This window comes from Mirounga leonina, unplaced genomic scaffold (genome assembly GCF_011800145.1).
Source record: "Mirounga leonina isolate KUSES-001 unplaced genomic scaffold, KU_Mleo_1.0 Mir_91, whole genome shotgun sequence".
NCBI classification, from domain to species: domain Eukaryota; kingdom Metazoa; phylum Chordata; class Mammalia; order Carnivora; family Phocidae; genus Mirounga; species Mirounga leonina.
The window spans coordinates 24315185-24330215 of NW_023270839.1; the positions used below are offsets into that span (position 1 = coordinate 24315185).

General features: G+C 39.7%; 1 protein-coding gene across 1 annotated transcript in view; it reads left to right on the forward strand.

Annotated features, from left to right (window-relative positions):
• The first annotated feature begins 51 nt into the window (after positions 1 to 51).
• SLC24A5 (solute carrier family 24 member 5) overlaps positions 52 to 15031 on the forward strand; it is a 27136-nt gene continuing 12156 nt past the window's right edge. The window contains exons 1-2 of the mRNA XM_034994903.1: positions 52 to 288; positions 1000 to 1179. Of these exons, the coding sequence (XP_034850794.1) occupies positions 168 to 288; positions 1000 to 1179 (301 nt within the window). The 5' untranslated portion in view covers positions 52 to 167. The remainder of the gene's footprint in view (positions 289 to 999; positions 1180 to 15031) is intronic.

Here is a 15031-nt window from a genome sequence, read left to right on the forward strand (position 1 = left end):
GATCAGAAAAGCTTGCCTGGCTCCTTTCACCCTCCCTCCTGCACAGGCCTTCCTGAGATGTGTCCTGGGCAGCGCAGTGAGCAGGAAGGAGACTCCTCACATGATCCAGCTTATTCCTTCCTTTCCCCCTTCCCCAAGCAGCGCTCCGCAGTAAGAGCACAGCAGAAATGCAGACCGAAGGGGGCCAACGGTGGGCAAGAAGGGCTCTGCTCCTCGGCATCCTCTGGGCTACCGCACGCTTGCCTCCCCCAGGCGCCTCCCTGCCCCAGCGTCTCCCAAGGGCCACAGGTAGGTGGACACTGGGGTCAGCCGTCCCTGCCGCTGATGCCACGTATGGATGAAGGGACAAAGGGAGAGGAAAATTCTCCCTTGACTCACTTCGGCTTATGCTTCCTCCTCTGACTATTAGCATTTGGAAGAATATCAAACACTTTTGATCCCTCATAAGTTCTCAAAGATAGTTCAGAAAGAATTCACAGACTTCATGAAGCAGGCGAGTCTCCAGTTTTTTATTGTTGGAGACTTATCATGAAAAAAAAAAATCTTCTTTCATTTTAGAAATTCTCTCTGCAACAGTGGAGGATTCTTCGCAGGCCTGTGGGCAGCTTGGGCTCTGAAATGGGAAAATGAAATTGTACAGATATTAGGAATCTTTCTCATCAGAGATACGGTTTCTCTTTGAGAAGGAAGAGGGGTTCAGAATTCCCTTTTAGAAATAAAGGAGACAAGGAAGAGTGATTTCATGATTTTTTTTTTTAATTTTTTCACTCTCATCAGCTTATTTCATTAAAGCTCCTCTTTCAGGCCCCAAAGATTTTTTTTTTTAAGCTCTACAAAGCTCTACATCGTATTCAAAAGTGCTTTATACATTTTCACCAGGGTTCTTAAAATTCCGCCCAGTTACGGCACACGTGGAGTTTTCTTAAGGAATCTCTTTTTGTGGGCTTGGAACCAGCTACACCAGCATACTTCAGATTTTCACCTTCTTTTCCTTACCAGGAAATAGCACTCAATGTGTTTCGTCTCCATCACTGGAATTTCCTGAAGGGTTTTTCACGAAACAGGAGCGCTGGGATGGAGGCATTGTCCTCTACTTCCTAATTATCCTTTACATGTTCATGGCCGTGTCTATTGTTTGTGACGAGTACTTCCTACCCTCCCTGGAGATCATCAGTGAATGTAAGTGGCTGGAAATCTCCCCTATAAGCTTCCGAAATAGTGGTGTCCCATGTATGTGGCTGTCTTTAAAACAGCTCAGCAAACAATTCTGTCCATCTCAGCTGGTTGCCGAGCACAGACTTCTGTGTTGCGGGGCCCTACCTTAAGGAACTGGCCTGCGTGTGGTTTATTCTTGGTAGTTCATGGGCAGCAGGGCATCTTTAAATTGGTACCCAGCAATTATTATTACAAAGACTATCTCCAGAAACTCTTTGGCTACGATACGGCTGGCAGCTTGTTAGTAAACTGTTCCAAGTTTTTGCATATATGCACTTGGTGTGTACTCCTAAGACAAGGCACTCCTAATGCTTGCCATTTTATACTTTAAAAAACTTTCTTTCAGTTTTATTCTAAAATTGTAATTTTTTTAAAGGTAGATGGATGGTAAACAAATGACATTAAGGACTATTCTCTTCCCCCCACCCCCTTCCTTTTTCAGCCTTATTCTAGTAAGGAAACTAACTGATGTTTATGAACCAAAAATAAATAAGTCCTGCATCCTATGTAAAGTGACCTCAGGCATCAGATAATCGTAAATTCAGTTATTAAACATTAAGCTCAGTTACTGGTTTCTGAAAATAAGATTGGCCAGGCCAAGCCTCTCTCTTCCATCCCCTCAGCCATGTATATCACCCAGAACCCTGAGCATAGACCTTTCATTGGTATCCCAGTCCCTTAAAGTCAGGATATCAATGATGATTCATGCCCTATACAACAAAAGTGCCCGCAGAAGTTCCCAGTCTGTCTCCAGCTTGGCTAGTTCAGTTGGTTGAACGTGCTCACCTCAGAGAATGTCAAAGTTAAGGGTTAGGTTTCCAACTGCATGCTCACAGGATTGCGCAGAAACAGCATCCTCTCCTCCCACCACACCCACACCCACACCGACACACACTGCTAGCATTTCTTCCCAGAGAGAGAGAGCTAGAACATTAACTCTCCCTTTGCCATGCAGGCCCCTGGCCCCGCTGAAATGCTCCTGATTTTCTCTCCTGTTCACTGCACCATCGCAGTATCCTTAAGACCTACAGCAGGACCTGGCAAGAACACAGAGGTTCTCAGCACGTATTTGTTTAAAGAAAAAAATTCATAGAACAGGTCAGCATAAGTTTTTTATAATTATTATGATTTAACTCAAGTAGGTATAAACATAGTCATTTTTTATATTGGCATTCCATTTTACAACGGCATTAATATTTTTCTATAATACCGATTAAATTACTTTAACATAGTATTTTTACCTAGATTGATAAAACGCAAGAAAAAAAAGAAGAAAAAAGTAAAATCACCTACATCTTCATCACCCAGAGATCCCCACAGCATCTGGTTTATTTCCTTTCAGGGTTTTAGGGCTTGCTATAGATACAGTTTGAGGTTTTTTTCTTCTTCCTCATATAATATTTTATTCTGCACATTTTCCCATATTATTAAATACTCTTCAAAAACATGATTTTTAATGGTAGCATGATTTTGTAAATGATGTAAGTACCTAACACTGTGTTTTATACATAGTAAATACCCAGTTGAAATGTATCATAATTTTTAAAATTATTAATCTCTTTGGACTTTTTTTTATTTTTTATTCCAAGCAATGTTGTGCCCATACTTGCATAAAACCTTTGCAAACTTCTCTGATCATTTTTTGATAAAGATGCACTTCACAAAGGGTGTGCCAACTTAAACCTCCAGAATGTGGGATAGTTTCCATTCCAGAAAACCATGAATAATAACATAATATTTTTGCTAATTTCTTTAAAATGGAACTTCATTTTATAAAATGTGTATTTATCTTATTATTTGTGAGGTTGAACATTTCATTTTATTGAAATTTGTGGTTTTGCTTTTGTGCTTTTTTTGCCCATGTTCTGACAGGAGGGGATTTGTCTTTTTCTTATTGATTCCCAAGACTTCTTTTTTCTCACATAAGGATATTAACCCTTTTCCTAATATAATTTTTATATCATATACTTTTTCATAGCTTGCTGTTTGCTTTTGTATTTTGTGTGTTTATCACATTGAAGTTTACATATTTTTAAGTGAATTTATAAATATTTTTTTTTGTGATTCTCCTTTTGGTTTTATACTTAGAAAGACATTTATCCCCAGGTCAGAAAAATTGTCATATTTTCTTTTACTTGTAGTTTCTCTCTTTTTTTTTTTACATTTCTTTCTTTCACTAAGAATTTGTTTTACTATAGGATGCAATGCTATTTTTTCAGAAAGTTGATCAATTTTCACATACTAAATTCTTTCATCTATGTGTATGTACATCCGCTTCTATACTCTTTACTGTTGTAATAATTATTTGTTCACCCTAGTGCCAGGACTGAACCTTTAGTTAGAAAACCTACATAGATCATGTTAATTATATTAAACTAAGAAATTTTATTTTATTTTTATTTATCTTATTTTTTTAAGATTTATTTGTTAGAGAGAGAGAGAAAGAGGAAGTGCTCGAGCAGGAGAGGGGCAGAGGGAGAGGGAGAGAGAGAATCCCAAGCAGACCCCATGCTGAGCTCAGAGCCTGACTCAGAGCTCGATCTCATGACCCTGAGACCATGACCTGAGCCCCTGGGGTGCCTGGGTAGTTCAGTCAGTTAAGCAGGCGGACTCTTGGTTTCAGCTTAGGTCATGGTCTCAGGGTTGTGAGATCGAGTCCCCCAACAGGCTCCAAGCTCTGCATGGAGTCTGCTTAAGTTTCTCTTTCCCTCTCTCTCCGCCTCTCAACCCCACCCCCTGCCTCAGGCTCACACATTCTCTCTCTCTTTCTCTAAGATAAATAAATAAACCTTTAAAAACAAAACAAAACAGAAACTAGGACATTTTAAATTCAAGTTACTTTGTCCCACCTTGAAAATTTCTCGTCCTAGAAAATAGTCAAAAAATGTTTTTCACATTTCCAAACAATAACTTGACTAAAAGAATAAGTTCATCAAGAATCTTGTTTATAAAAAAATTGTCTTGGGTGTAAATAAATAACTTTTCTAGGCCTGCAGCAGAAACTGCATTAAAATTTAGATTGCTACTTCAAAATAATCTAATCAATGATTAGATTACTAGTTTATTATAAAAGGATATCACTCAGGAACAGTCAGAGGGAAGAGATGCATGGGGCAAGGTATGAGGAAAGGGAGCAGAGCTTCCATGCCCTCTGCAGACACATCACTCTCCCAGCTCTCCAAATCCCATCTTTTTTGCTTGGGGAGGCTTCATCACCTAAGCATTAGTGATTACGTCATTGACCACTGGCAACTGATTCAGCCTCCAGCCCCTCTCCTTTTTCCTTTCTCTGGAGGCCAGGGGGTGGGACTAAAAGTTCCCACCCTCTAATCACATGATTTGTTCCCTTGGCAACCAGCAGCCATGCTCAGATGGTGTCCAAAATATACCTCATTAACATAACAAAAGGCACCTTTATCACTCTCTGTACTTAGGAATTTCCCGGGCTTTTGGGAGCTGTGAGCCAGAAACCATGGACGAAAACCAAATATATATTTTTTATAAACCACAATATCACAGCCCACTTCCTGGTCTTCACACACATATCCCCCTTATGGCAAAACAATCATGGCAGTCCAAAGACACTGGCCTATTACTAGACTCTCATTCAGTCGTTGGTAACTACCCAGTCCATTGTGCTGGTCTAGATCGCAGGCAGCAATACCAGCAAGCGCCTCTCCCTCAGCCCATTCCAGATCAGACAGTGAAGGCCATACTAGGTGCACAACTAGTGAGCTATTTTTACCAGAAGCAATAGAGCTGAATTCACTACTAATCCCAACTTGACAGAGGGGGTGAAGGTACACCCTATCCCACCAGGCTCTCAGGAATTGTGGCAGAAAGGTTAAAGACATGGTCAGTTTCTGGCTTAGCCATTCTCCCTGCTTCCAGCCCTTGTAGCTGCAGCCTTGGTCCTGGGACCCCTGCATCTAGTGGGGGTGGGGGGTGGGAGGGCTGGGAAACAAAACAGAAGTCGAGGCAATGTGAGGGAGAAAGAATACCAACAGCTTCCCCTCCCACTCTTGCCCAGATCCACCAGAAAACAGGAAGCTACCGAGTGGGGCCACCCCTCAGGACTCCGCATGTGGAGGGTGAGCAAACACTCATGATGGCTGGTGAGCCAGCTCTCCGTGCCTTTTTCTTCCCCCATTTTCAATAACCAGTGTTTCAATCACCCACTCCAATTCTTTATCAAACTTATCTCTATGCCCATGGGCAGCAAAATGTGCTCCTTGGTCTGAAGAAATGGTCAGTAATCCAAATCCGTGCACTTATCTTCTGCAGCTGTTCTTTTATAGTATTTTGAGCATTTGCCATCTAATACCAGAGAAGCAAAGCCCAGTCCAGAGGCAGTGAATACTCCTGTCAGGACCCATTTGTAGCCCCCGAAGGCTACCAGCATCAGTCTCACTTGCCAGCTATGTTCAGGACCTTCCCACCAGGGAATCTGCCACATAGCCCTCTGCGGTCTCCGTCTCTCTTGATAGCAGGTAGAACAGCTCTTATTGGCATTTTGTGCTTCAGAGGGTGCACAAAGAATGTGTCTGGATTCAGCCCATCTTTGCACTGCTGCAGACCCCCCTGTCTACTCATTTCATGGACCCAGGCTGCCATCTCAAAGGAGCACACTGGGATATCTACTTATTTCAATCACCTTCCAAACTTGGAAGAGCATTCTTCTTATATGCTTCTACTTTAACGCACCTTTCAAATTTTCATAGTGATTTCCACAGGGTTATGTCTTATATGGGCACATCTTTAGTACCCAGGTTTCTATTGCCTTTCTAATCTGACCATATCACCAGGCCATTGGCCACTGCCCTGGAAACTACTCTTCTCCACCCACTGCCCAATTTATCCACTCTTGCACATAAGGTCCTCAGTGAGGGATCGACCCAAGGGACCCTCTCCCCTCTGTCAACCTTAAATTTGATTCATCTGCCTAACCACTGCCCCAAGTGGTTGCTGGTCCACTTCCTCATAGTAATCTCTACCTTCCAGTCTTTAAAATTTCTCCAGACAGGGGTAAATAGAGCGGATGTGTTTGGGGTCCTTTAATGTTGGGTGACCAATAGTGGGTCCCACACGTCCACTGACCTTAGGTAACGCTGCATTGAAACGTTTAACTCCATCTATTTCTGCTTTATTCATCCCATTGCCTAATAACCATAAAGATTTCCACCCTACTGGGACAAGTCCCACCACTTTTCCTTGATTCCTTTGTTTTGCCCCTTTCAATATTTGCTTTGTTAATGTATTTCTTAATAATCTTCTAGAAATTTTCATTCACCTTCTTGGAAACAGTCCCTTGACTCTCTCCTTGGCCTCTTCCCATTTTCTTATTAATTAACCTAATGTTTTTATTAGCATCTGTAAGACCCAGGAGGGGAAGGAAGCTCAGCACATTTGATAAAGATTCCCTGTTTTTCCATTTTGCAACAATAAGGTTATATGGGGTGCTCATGAGGGCCCCCTTAACCACAGCATTTATCATGACATGCGTAATGGACGTATTCAGTGGGTGAATATCCTAATCTTCATAAAGCCAATCCCACATGGCTTACATATAAAACATTATCAACGGCTTCATCTGGGATGTTCCACTTGTTATTTATAGGGAAAATTGGGCATATAGCCATCTGTAATTTTTCCATAGTGAGCTAGCTGTATGTCCCATTATCAACCCAAACATGCTCTTTCACTCTGCAGCATTCAAAACAAGACACAGCCTCCAAATCACCCTCACAATCCATCCCCTCAGGAAAGGTTCCTCCGGAAGCTGCTGATACCAATCCACAAAATGAAACCGTTCTTTCACACTATACCCTCTGGTTTCACTGGTTTCTTGGTTTTGCTGTTCCTCCCTATTGACGACCTTCTTGGTAACCAAAGGTCTTAGAAGTACTTTCTGTTACCCCTGCATAGTTCTCCCCTTGCTGGGCAGCTCTGAGGCTAGCAGTCGATGCTCAGACTCACTGAAATCTGAGACATCAAGGTCTGATCAGGCATCCTCATTTACTTTTAGTTTAGCTTTTACAGTTAACAATAATCAAGGGGTAGAAAATTTTGCCTTTTTCTTATACTTTGCATTTCCTTATGCATCAAGTGAATCAACCACAGGACTTGGATCCATCTCTAAATTCCTGGTGGTAACTTTTACCTTTAGTAACTTTTACCTTTAGTAGCTGACCACAGCACAGCTGCTGCTCCATACCATGGGTGACCACATGGCCACCCAGAAATCAAAGGTTCCTGATCCCCTGTCCTTTCACCTTTTCTTTTCCCAAACCAAATGTTTCTGTGAGCCGGGGTCATTCTAGCAAATCCCACTTCACTGACACTAAACTAAATAGGTTCTGAGCCCAATTCCAATGTATATGCATGGGGGGTCAGGGGACGGGGGGTCCCCACACCAGCAAAAGCAATGCTCAGACACTAGCAGGGTGTCCAAGGAATCAATTCAATTCTGACAGTATTTACCTGGAAATAGCATCAACTTTCACAGGTTAAGGGCTCAGGCCTATAAGACTGCTCTCCCACGCCCCACTTCAGATGCCAGTTGCAAGCCTGTGCTTCTGAATAACTAGCTATAGATTGGGGGTTCCAATAGACCCTTCCCTGGGTTTCAGACACCAGTCATAAGCCCAGGTTGTTACCCTAACTTCTGGCCAACTGGCTGTCTATCAGAGGTTCCCACAACCTCCTCCTTGGGTTCAATTAATTTGCTAGAGTGGCTCACAGAACACAGAGAAACATTTTACTTACTAGATTACTGGTTTATGGGAAAAGATATATATATTTGTATGTAAAATATATATAAATATAAATAAATATAATATATAAATACATATATAATTATATATTTATAAAATGACATAATAGCCAGATGGAAGAGATTTATGGGGCAAGGTATGAGGATAGGGCGTGGAGCTTCCACTGTCCTTGCACCTCCACGTGTTCACCAAGCTAGGAACTCTCCAGAAGGGTCCTTTTGGGTTTGATGGAAGCTTCATTACATAGGCATGATTGACTAAATCATTGACCACTGGCAATGGATTCAACCTTCAGTCCCTCTCTCCTTCCTAGAGGTCAGGGGTGAGACTGAAAGTTCTAACCCTCTAATTACAGGGTTGGTTCTTAGGTGGGGTCCAAAAGTCACCTTGTTAACATAACAAAAGATGCCTTCATCACTCTCAATACTTAGGAAATTCCAGGGGTTTAGGAAGCCTAAGTCAGTAACTGCAGTTGAAGACCAAATATATATGAGAAATATATTTTGGTCATCTGAATGACCAAATATATATTTCTTTTTTTTTTTTTTAAGATTTTATTTATTTATTTGAGACAGAGAGAATGAGAGACAGAGAGCATGAGAGGGAGGAGGGTCAGAGGGAGAAGCAGACTCCCTGCCGAGCAGGGAGCCCGATGCAGACTCAATCACAGGACTCCAGGATCATGACCTGAGACGAAGGCAGTCGCTTAACCAACTGAGCCATCCAGGCGCCCCAAATATATATTTCTTATAAATCACAATATCACATGTGTGATTGATGGATGCCCATGCTGCTGCTAAATCTTCAGCTGCTAGGAATTGACCCTGGTCTTGAGTACTGAAAATAACTGGCAACAAAATGAGATAGAAATAGTGCTGGCTCGATTCATTTTTTTAAGTGCCTATAAACTAATTCTGTCATTTCTCTGCTCAAGGTCTAGCATAGTCTCATCCAAATTAGGACATCAGCAATAAAAAACAATTTCCCTGGAATTTGTTTACAGCCACAGAAACTGGCTTCAGAGAAGTCTGCAAATGCTTCCCATTTCCCCATAGTTCTTTGATGAGCATTGAGTTGTAATAATTCCCCCCATTTTGTCAACTAATAAGGATTAATATAATCTTGAAAACAGTTTACTGAAGCATTCCACAATGTGCTGGAGTGTTATTATTTATTTATATATTTATTTATTAGCTATTTATCATAAAACAATTATAGAAGACCAAGCATTGTTCTAAATTAAACAGAGATGGTTTCATTTAGTCTTCACAAAAACCCTACCAAGTCAGGACTATAAATTGGCTTTACTGATAAGAAAACTAAAGCTCAGATGATAACTAATTACTTAAGATTACACAGCCTGGGGGCACCTGGGTGGCTCAGTTGGTTAAGTGTCTGACTCTTGGTTTCAGGTCAGGTCATGATTTCATGGATTGTGGGATTGAGCCCCGAGTCAGGCTCCTCAATTAGCAAGGGAGGTCTGCTTGAAAGATTCTCTCCCTCTCCCCTCCCCCCCAGCCCCCATCCCCACCCCCCGCTTGTGCTCTCTCTCTAAATCTTTAAAAAAAAGACTACACAGCCTGGACCCTGCAGAGCTTGCTCTCTCTAATGCCAACCTCCAAGAATGTTCTCAATTGCTGTATGATATAATTTTACACGTCTTTGTTTGAGCTTAACTGCCATAATATGGTTGCTTCAGAAGAACCGTTCTATTTAAATAGCCTTAAGTGGTGCTTTCCTCCCAAGGGCACTGGAATTTTGACAAAAAAACAAAACAAAACAAAAAACATCAAACACCTGTTGTTACTATGGAGGAAGTATGCTACAAAATAAACAGAATCTACTGAATTGCTTTAAAAAAAAAAATCAGTTTAGACTTTCAGCAACCTTTTGGAGGTTGTAAATTAATGTTATAAATACTTGCCCACAGTGCAATAATTAGACTCTGAAGCCTAAGCATTTTGTCTAGGATGTCCATGAGCTCATAGAATGGTACTACAGGACCTAATCATCATGTATGATGCAATGATGCATGTAGGGTGCATGCTCTGAGTCTCAGCCTAGAACATGATGGGTGAATTGGCAGGACACTGGCCCACCCCAGCCCCATCACCCCATTACCCCCTCCTCAAGTCAAAACAGTGGTTCGTTTGGTCAGCAGAAGGGTCTTTAGCAAGATGAAGACTAGAAGAGCCTCAGGGCTGGAGTCTCCGTGGAGAGGATGAGCAGGTGGTGGTAGAAGGTAGAGCCTCTTGCTGATACCCTGGCTGGGCCCTTTTTCTGTCTGTAACTATCTATGTTGATCTGGCAATTTCTTCTAGAGCCACCACCACCTGAGGCTTCTTCCAGCAAGGATCTCGGCTTTCTCCTTGACCTACTCATGATCACAGAAGTCACACAGACTTTCTCCCCACCCCATCATCAATACATACCTCTGTTAGACAACCTGAGACATTTTGCTGTCATCTTAACTGTGTAGCACTCATATGAGAAAATGCTGTTGCTATACCCTCTTCCTCTAATCCTATCTTCTTTCACATCCATTTAGATTCTATAGGAAAGGAGGCTAATGATGATTCTTTGAACATAGAGGAATGAAGTGAAATTAATTCTACATCATAGAAGGAATAAAAATCACACTCTATGGGGCGCCTGGGTGGCTCAGTTGGTTAAGCGACTGCCTTCGGCTCAGGTCATGATCCTGGAGTCCTGGGATCGAGTCCCACATCGGGCTCCCGGCTCGGCAGAGAGCCTGCTTCTCCCTCTGACCCTATCCCCTCTCATGCTGTTTCTCTCTCTCTCTCTCTCAAATAAATAAATAAATAAATAAAATATTAAAAAAAAAAAAAATCACACTCTAGTTGTCCAGAGCATTTTACCTTTGGAGATAAGACCTAGTTTCTGAATTGGGGAATAGGATGAGGATTCAGGGGAAGGGGTTAGAAGGCGTCATCAGAGGTGGAATATTATCTGAGATCAAAGGAGCTAGAGGTAATGGGGTAAAGAATAAACTTAAGGGAGCTCCCTTATCCCCACCAGCTGTGCTCCTCTAGACCCTAGACCCGTACTTGGTGGACACACTGCGGCATGTGGGTGACAGAGAAACGGAGACGGAGACAGCTTATAGAACTCTGTGCCTATGTACAGGAGGAAATATAACTAAACTAAATATAAGCTTACACAACAACCTAGAACATAGTAAACATTCACTAAATATTCATTATTACATAAGAATAGACTACAAAAACTATAATCCTTTACTCAGCAAAGATGGAAGTGCAGAAGGTGAGTGATCAAAGTCAATATGAATATGTTTCGGGCAAATACCAAATCTAGGGAGCATCTGCTAGAGCCTGAACATGAAGTTTAAGGCAAATAAAAGCAAGTACTACCTTCACAAGCTAGGAAGTAAGTTTATGAAACCCACTCTTTGATCTAATAATCCATGTGACAACTTTAAATGATACCTCTTTGGAATATTCTGTTTAGAGTTCCTTTTACTTCTTTTACATTAAAATCCATACCATTTTATTCTATCTTTAGCAATCTTTTCTTGTTTAAAAAAATCTTTAAAGTATATTTCATTAAAATAAATATTAATATTTTATATTTATATAAATTAAAAATATAATATAAACCATATTAACTGATAGCCCAAATAGGACTATTACCTCACATCTCTATAAGCAGTCCAATTTTAGAAACAACAGAAGTTCAGTATAAAGCCAAAATAAATCCTTTTTATGTATCCTTTTGATAGGTAATGGGGATCTCTTCAAGTTATTTAACCACTGTTTAGAGCAGCTTTCTTTACCTTTTTCCAAGCTAACTACATAGAAAACTGAGAACCCTTTAAGACTGGTCACTCAATACAGCCCAAAGTCTACCATAAGCTGGCTAAGACATGTTTCTTTTTAAATGTTACACCAATATACTACTCAGAAGCGCTAATTCCTCCATCATGCTGATCCTTTGAGGTATGTTATGTCTTAAGTGAAAATGATCTTAATAACATGTTGGGGAAACATACTTAAATAAAATATTTAATTTTCGATTAAAAGTTTATTTTTATTCACTCTGCTTTGAACTAATGTTTGCCCATGTTCAATTTCAATGTTATGTCTCAGAAATAGACAATAAGAAAGAAATGAAAGTTTTAATTCCAGGTAGAATTGGTTCTAAATTGGTAAAATTGAAAGGGAGTTGAATAATTCCGTGAGTATGGCATTTGGATAGCCTACAGTTTCAGGGGATTGTTTGATTCTTAATCCTCATGAAATTTACAGAGGCAAAGCCTTCCCAAAGAACAAAGAGTCTAAGAATAGTGCTTCCTCCCTGACACAAGGGCACTCATCCTTCTCTCAAGAGCATTTTCATCCTCTTTGTTTTTCTTTTCCCTCTGATCTTCCTTGTGATTCCCTTGGATTGCATCTAAATCTACCCCAGGTATATGGATCTAAATAAGTACCCAGTCATCTGGGTATTACCTGGGTAGTCTGCAATTGCAGAAACAGGCAATAATAATAATAATAATAATAATAATAATAATAAAGCTATGCATTAATCTCTTCACTTTACCTACATGGATAACTGAAAGAGTAGCTTTTCGTAGTAAAAAAGAGCTAGGTGCCATCCCATCTCTGCAATTACTACCTATATGACCTTGGGCAAGTTATGGAGCCAAAACTGAGGTAATTTTGAGGTTTGGAGATAAAATGTCTTGTGCATGTGTTATATGATAGGGTTAGGGCAGTTGGAAATTCACTATAATATTATAGGCATTAGACTGGGGGTTTGTGGGAGTCCTCTTAACTGGAATTACTTTAAAAGCATTATATTATGTATTACATATATATTATAATATATATTATATATGGTTTTAGAATTTATTCCATCTTGGCTCAGACAAAATATGAGATGAGTAACTATAAAGAACTCAAAATGTTTGTATTTATTGTTAAAAACATCACAGAATATATATATATATATTGTGCATTGAGAAGCTAGGCATTTATTCCAATAATGCTAAAGCTTTACTCAAAATTTTTCTAAAAATACATTTGAAATTAATGTCAGAACCAGTTTTGTAAATCATAAAAAACATCAGTTTGCTGTCACACTTCCTATTGGACCCAAAATAAAACTAGACAAGATGATTACCATCCTAGTCATGAGATTGGGTGTGAATGACCTTTGATTGGTTCCAAAACTCTAATCCATTTACAAAACATGAAAATTTGCTATCACTGGGGACCTTCTAAAATTGTGCCAGAGGATGCCAAATTACATATATATAGTTTATGCTTATAACTCTATTAAAATATGCATCATGAAAACGGCTGGAAATACATTAAAATGATAGCAGTGGTTAAAACACAATGGTAAACATGTAAGTGACTCTTCCCATTCTATATTTCCACTCTATCTCCTAAATTTTCAATAATGTAGGGGGTTTTAGTAAAATAAATTTAACAATAAAAAATGGTATAGAGTCTAAAAGCATAGAATCCATATCCTACATTTTGATAAAAACTGATAAAATTAGAAGATACTTCAAAGATCGTGTCATCCAATGCTCCATTGTACAGATGGCAAAACACAAGGCTTGTCTGAATGACTTGTCTGAAGTCTCATATTAGGGCAGGGCCAGAATACAGGTCTCCATTTTAGTTTAAAGTTCTTCCTACTATATTATATTCCCAGAAGAGAGTTTTCAAAAACTGTTACAAGCTTTTCAACATGGCATCAGAGAAGAGAATATGCTTAAGAAAAAGCCTGATGAGTTTTGGTCTAAGTCGTGGTCCCCATGGACCACAGCTCATTATCATAAAGTTGCACTTTATATAAACAATGTAATGATATCTAAACCTATGAAGAAAATTCACCTTGAACAGTTCTCCTATATCCTGAGGGAAATGTGATTATTCCTTTAGAGAAGTAAAGAGGAAAAAAGTAATAGCTCTGGGGGGAAAAAAAACAGAACAATTTATCTTTAATAATAAACTATAGCAGAGAGAAATGCTACCCAAAGGTCAGCGAAGACAAAGTCAGTCTATTCTAAAGTTCAAAGGTATAAACCATTTTACAAAATATTCTTAGAACCTTAAGATATAACTTGTTAAAATATCTTTGAAGCATTATACATCCATCTTTATAGAATCTTTCCTTTCATAACTCAATTAGAGCCCAGTGAACAGCAACAAGCTTTATTGTTACTGCCTTTTGATAGTGGAAGTGTTCAGAAGGGCCACGTATTTTTCTACCTTGCAACAAACAGCTCAGTAGATCACCTTTTCCCTCCTGAGACTGAACTTTTCTAATGAAACATTCTTCAGCTAGCATTAAGCAAAGATTGGTCATTCACTCTTCAGCTGCACCGAGTTTGGACATTTAGTTCAAAATAAAGCATATTGTTCTTATCAACTTCATCCACATATTATCAGGCCCTGATCTGATTAGAGAATTCATGATAATCCAATATCCAATATCACTCAGTTGATACATCCTCTGAAATATGCTGGAAAACTTCCTAAGTACCCCTGACGCCTGGTAACTATTAGTTCCCCTAGGAAAGACTAGAATGGAGGCAGTTATATGCCCACGCCAAAAAACAGGGAATAAAATAACTCAGTTACCCATCATGTTATAATTGGCCTGCCTGAGTGCCATTTTTACATTGGGTTTCTGCAGTAAAATAGAAATAGCATTGGATTTAGAAACAACAGACTCAGGCTGTATGCCCTAACTCCTCACACTGAAGATCCTTACTATCCATGTACCTGAGATACTTAACTCCCTGGACCTGTGTCTTCAACTGTAAAATGGAAATACCACCACTCATACCTGAGAATAATTGAGATGATTAAATTATGTACATGAAAGTGAGTTGTATACCATGAATGTAAGATATTACTTATGTCATTCCCAAAATGAAAAAAGTTATTCACAGAGTAATATGCCATCACAGGGATAGATGGATGGATGGATGGATGGATGGATAGATAGATAGATAGATAGATAGATAGATAGATAGATAGATAGAT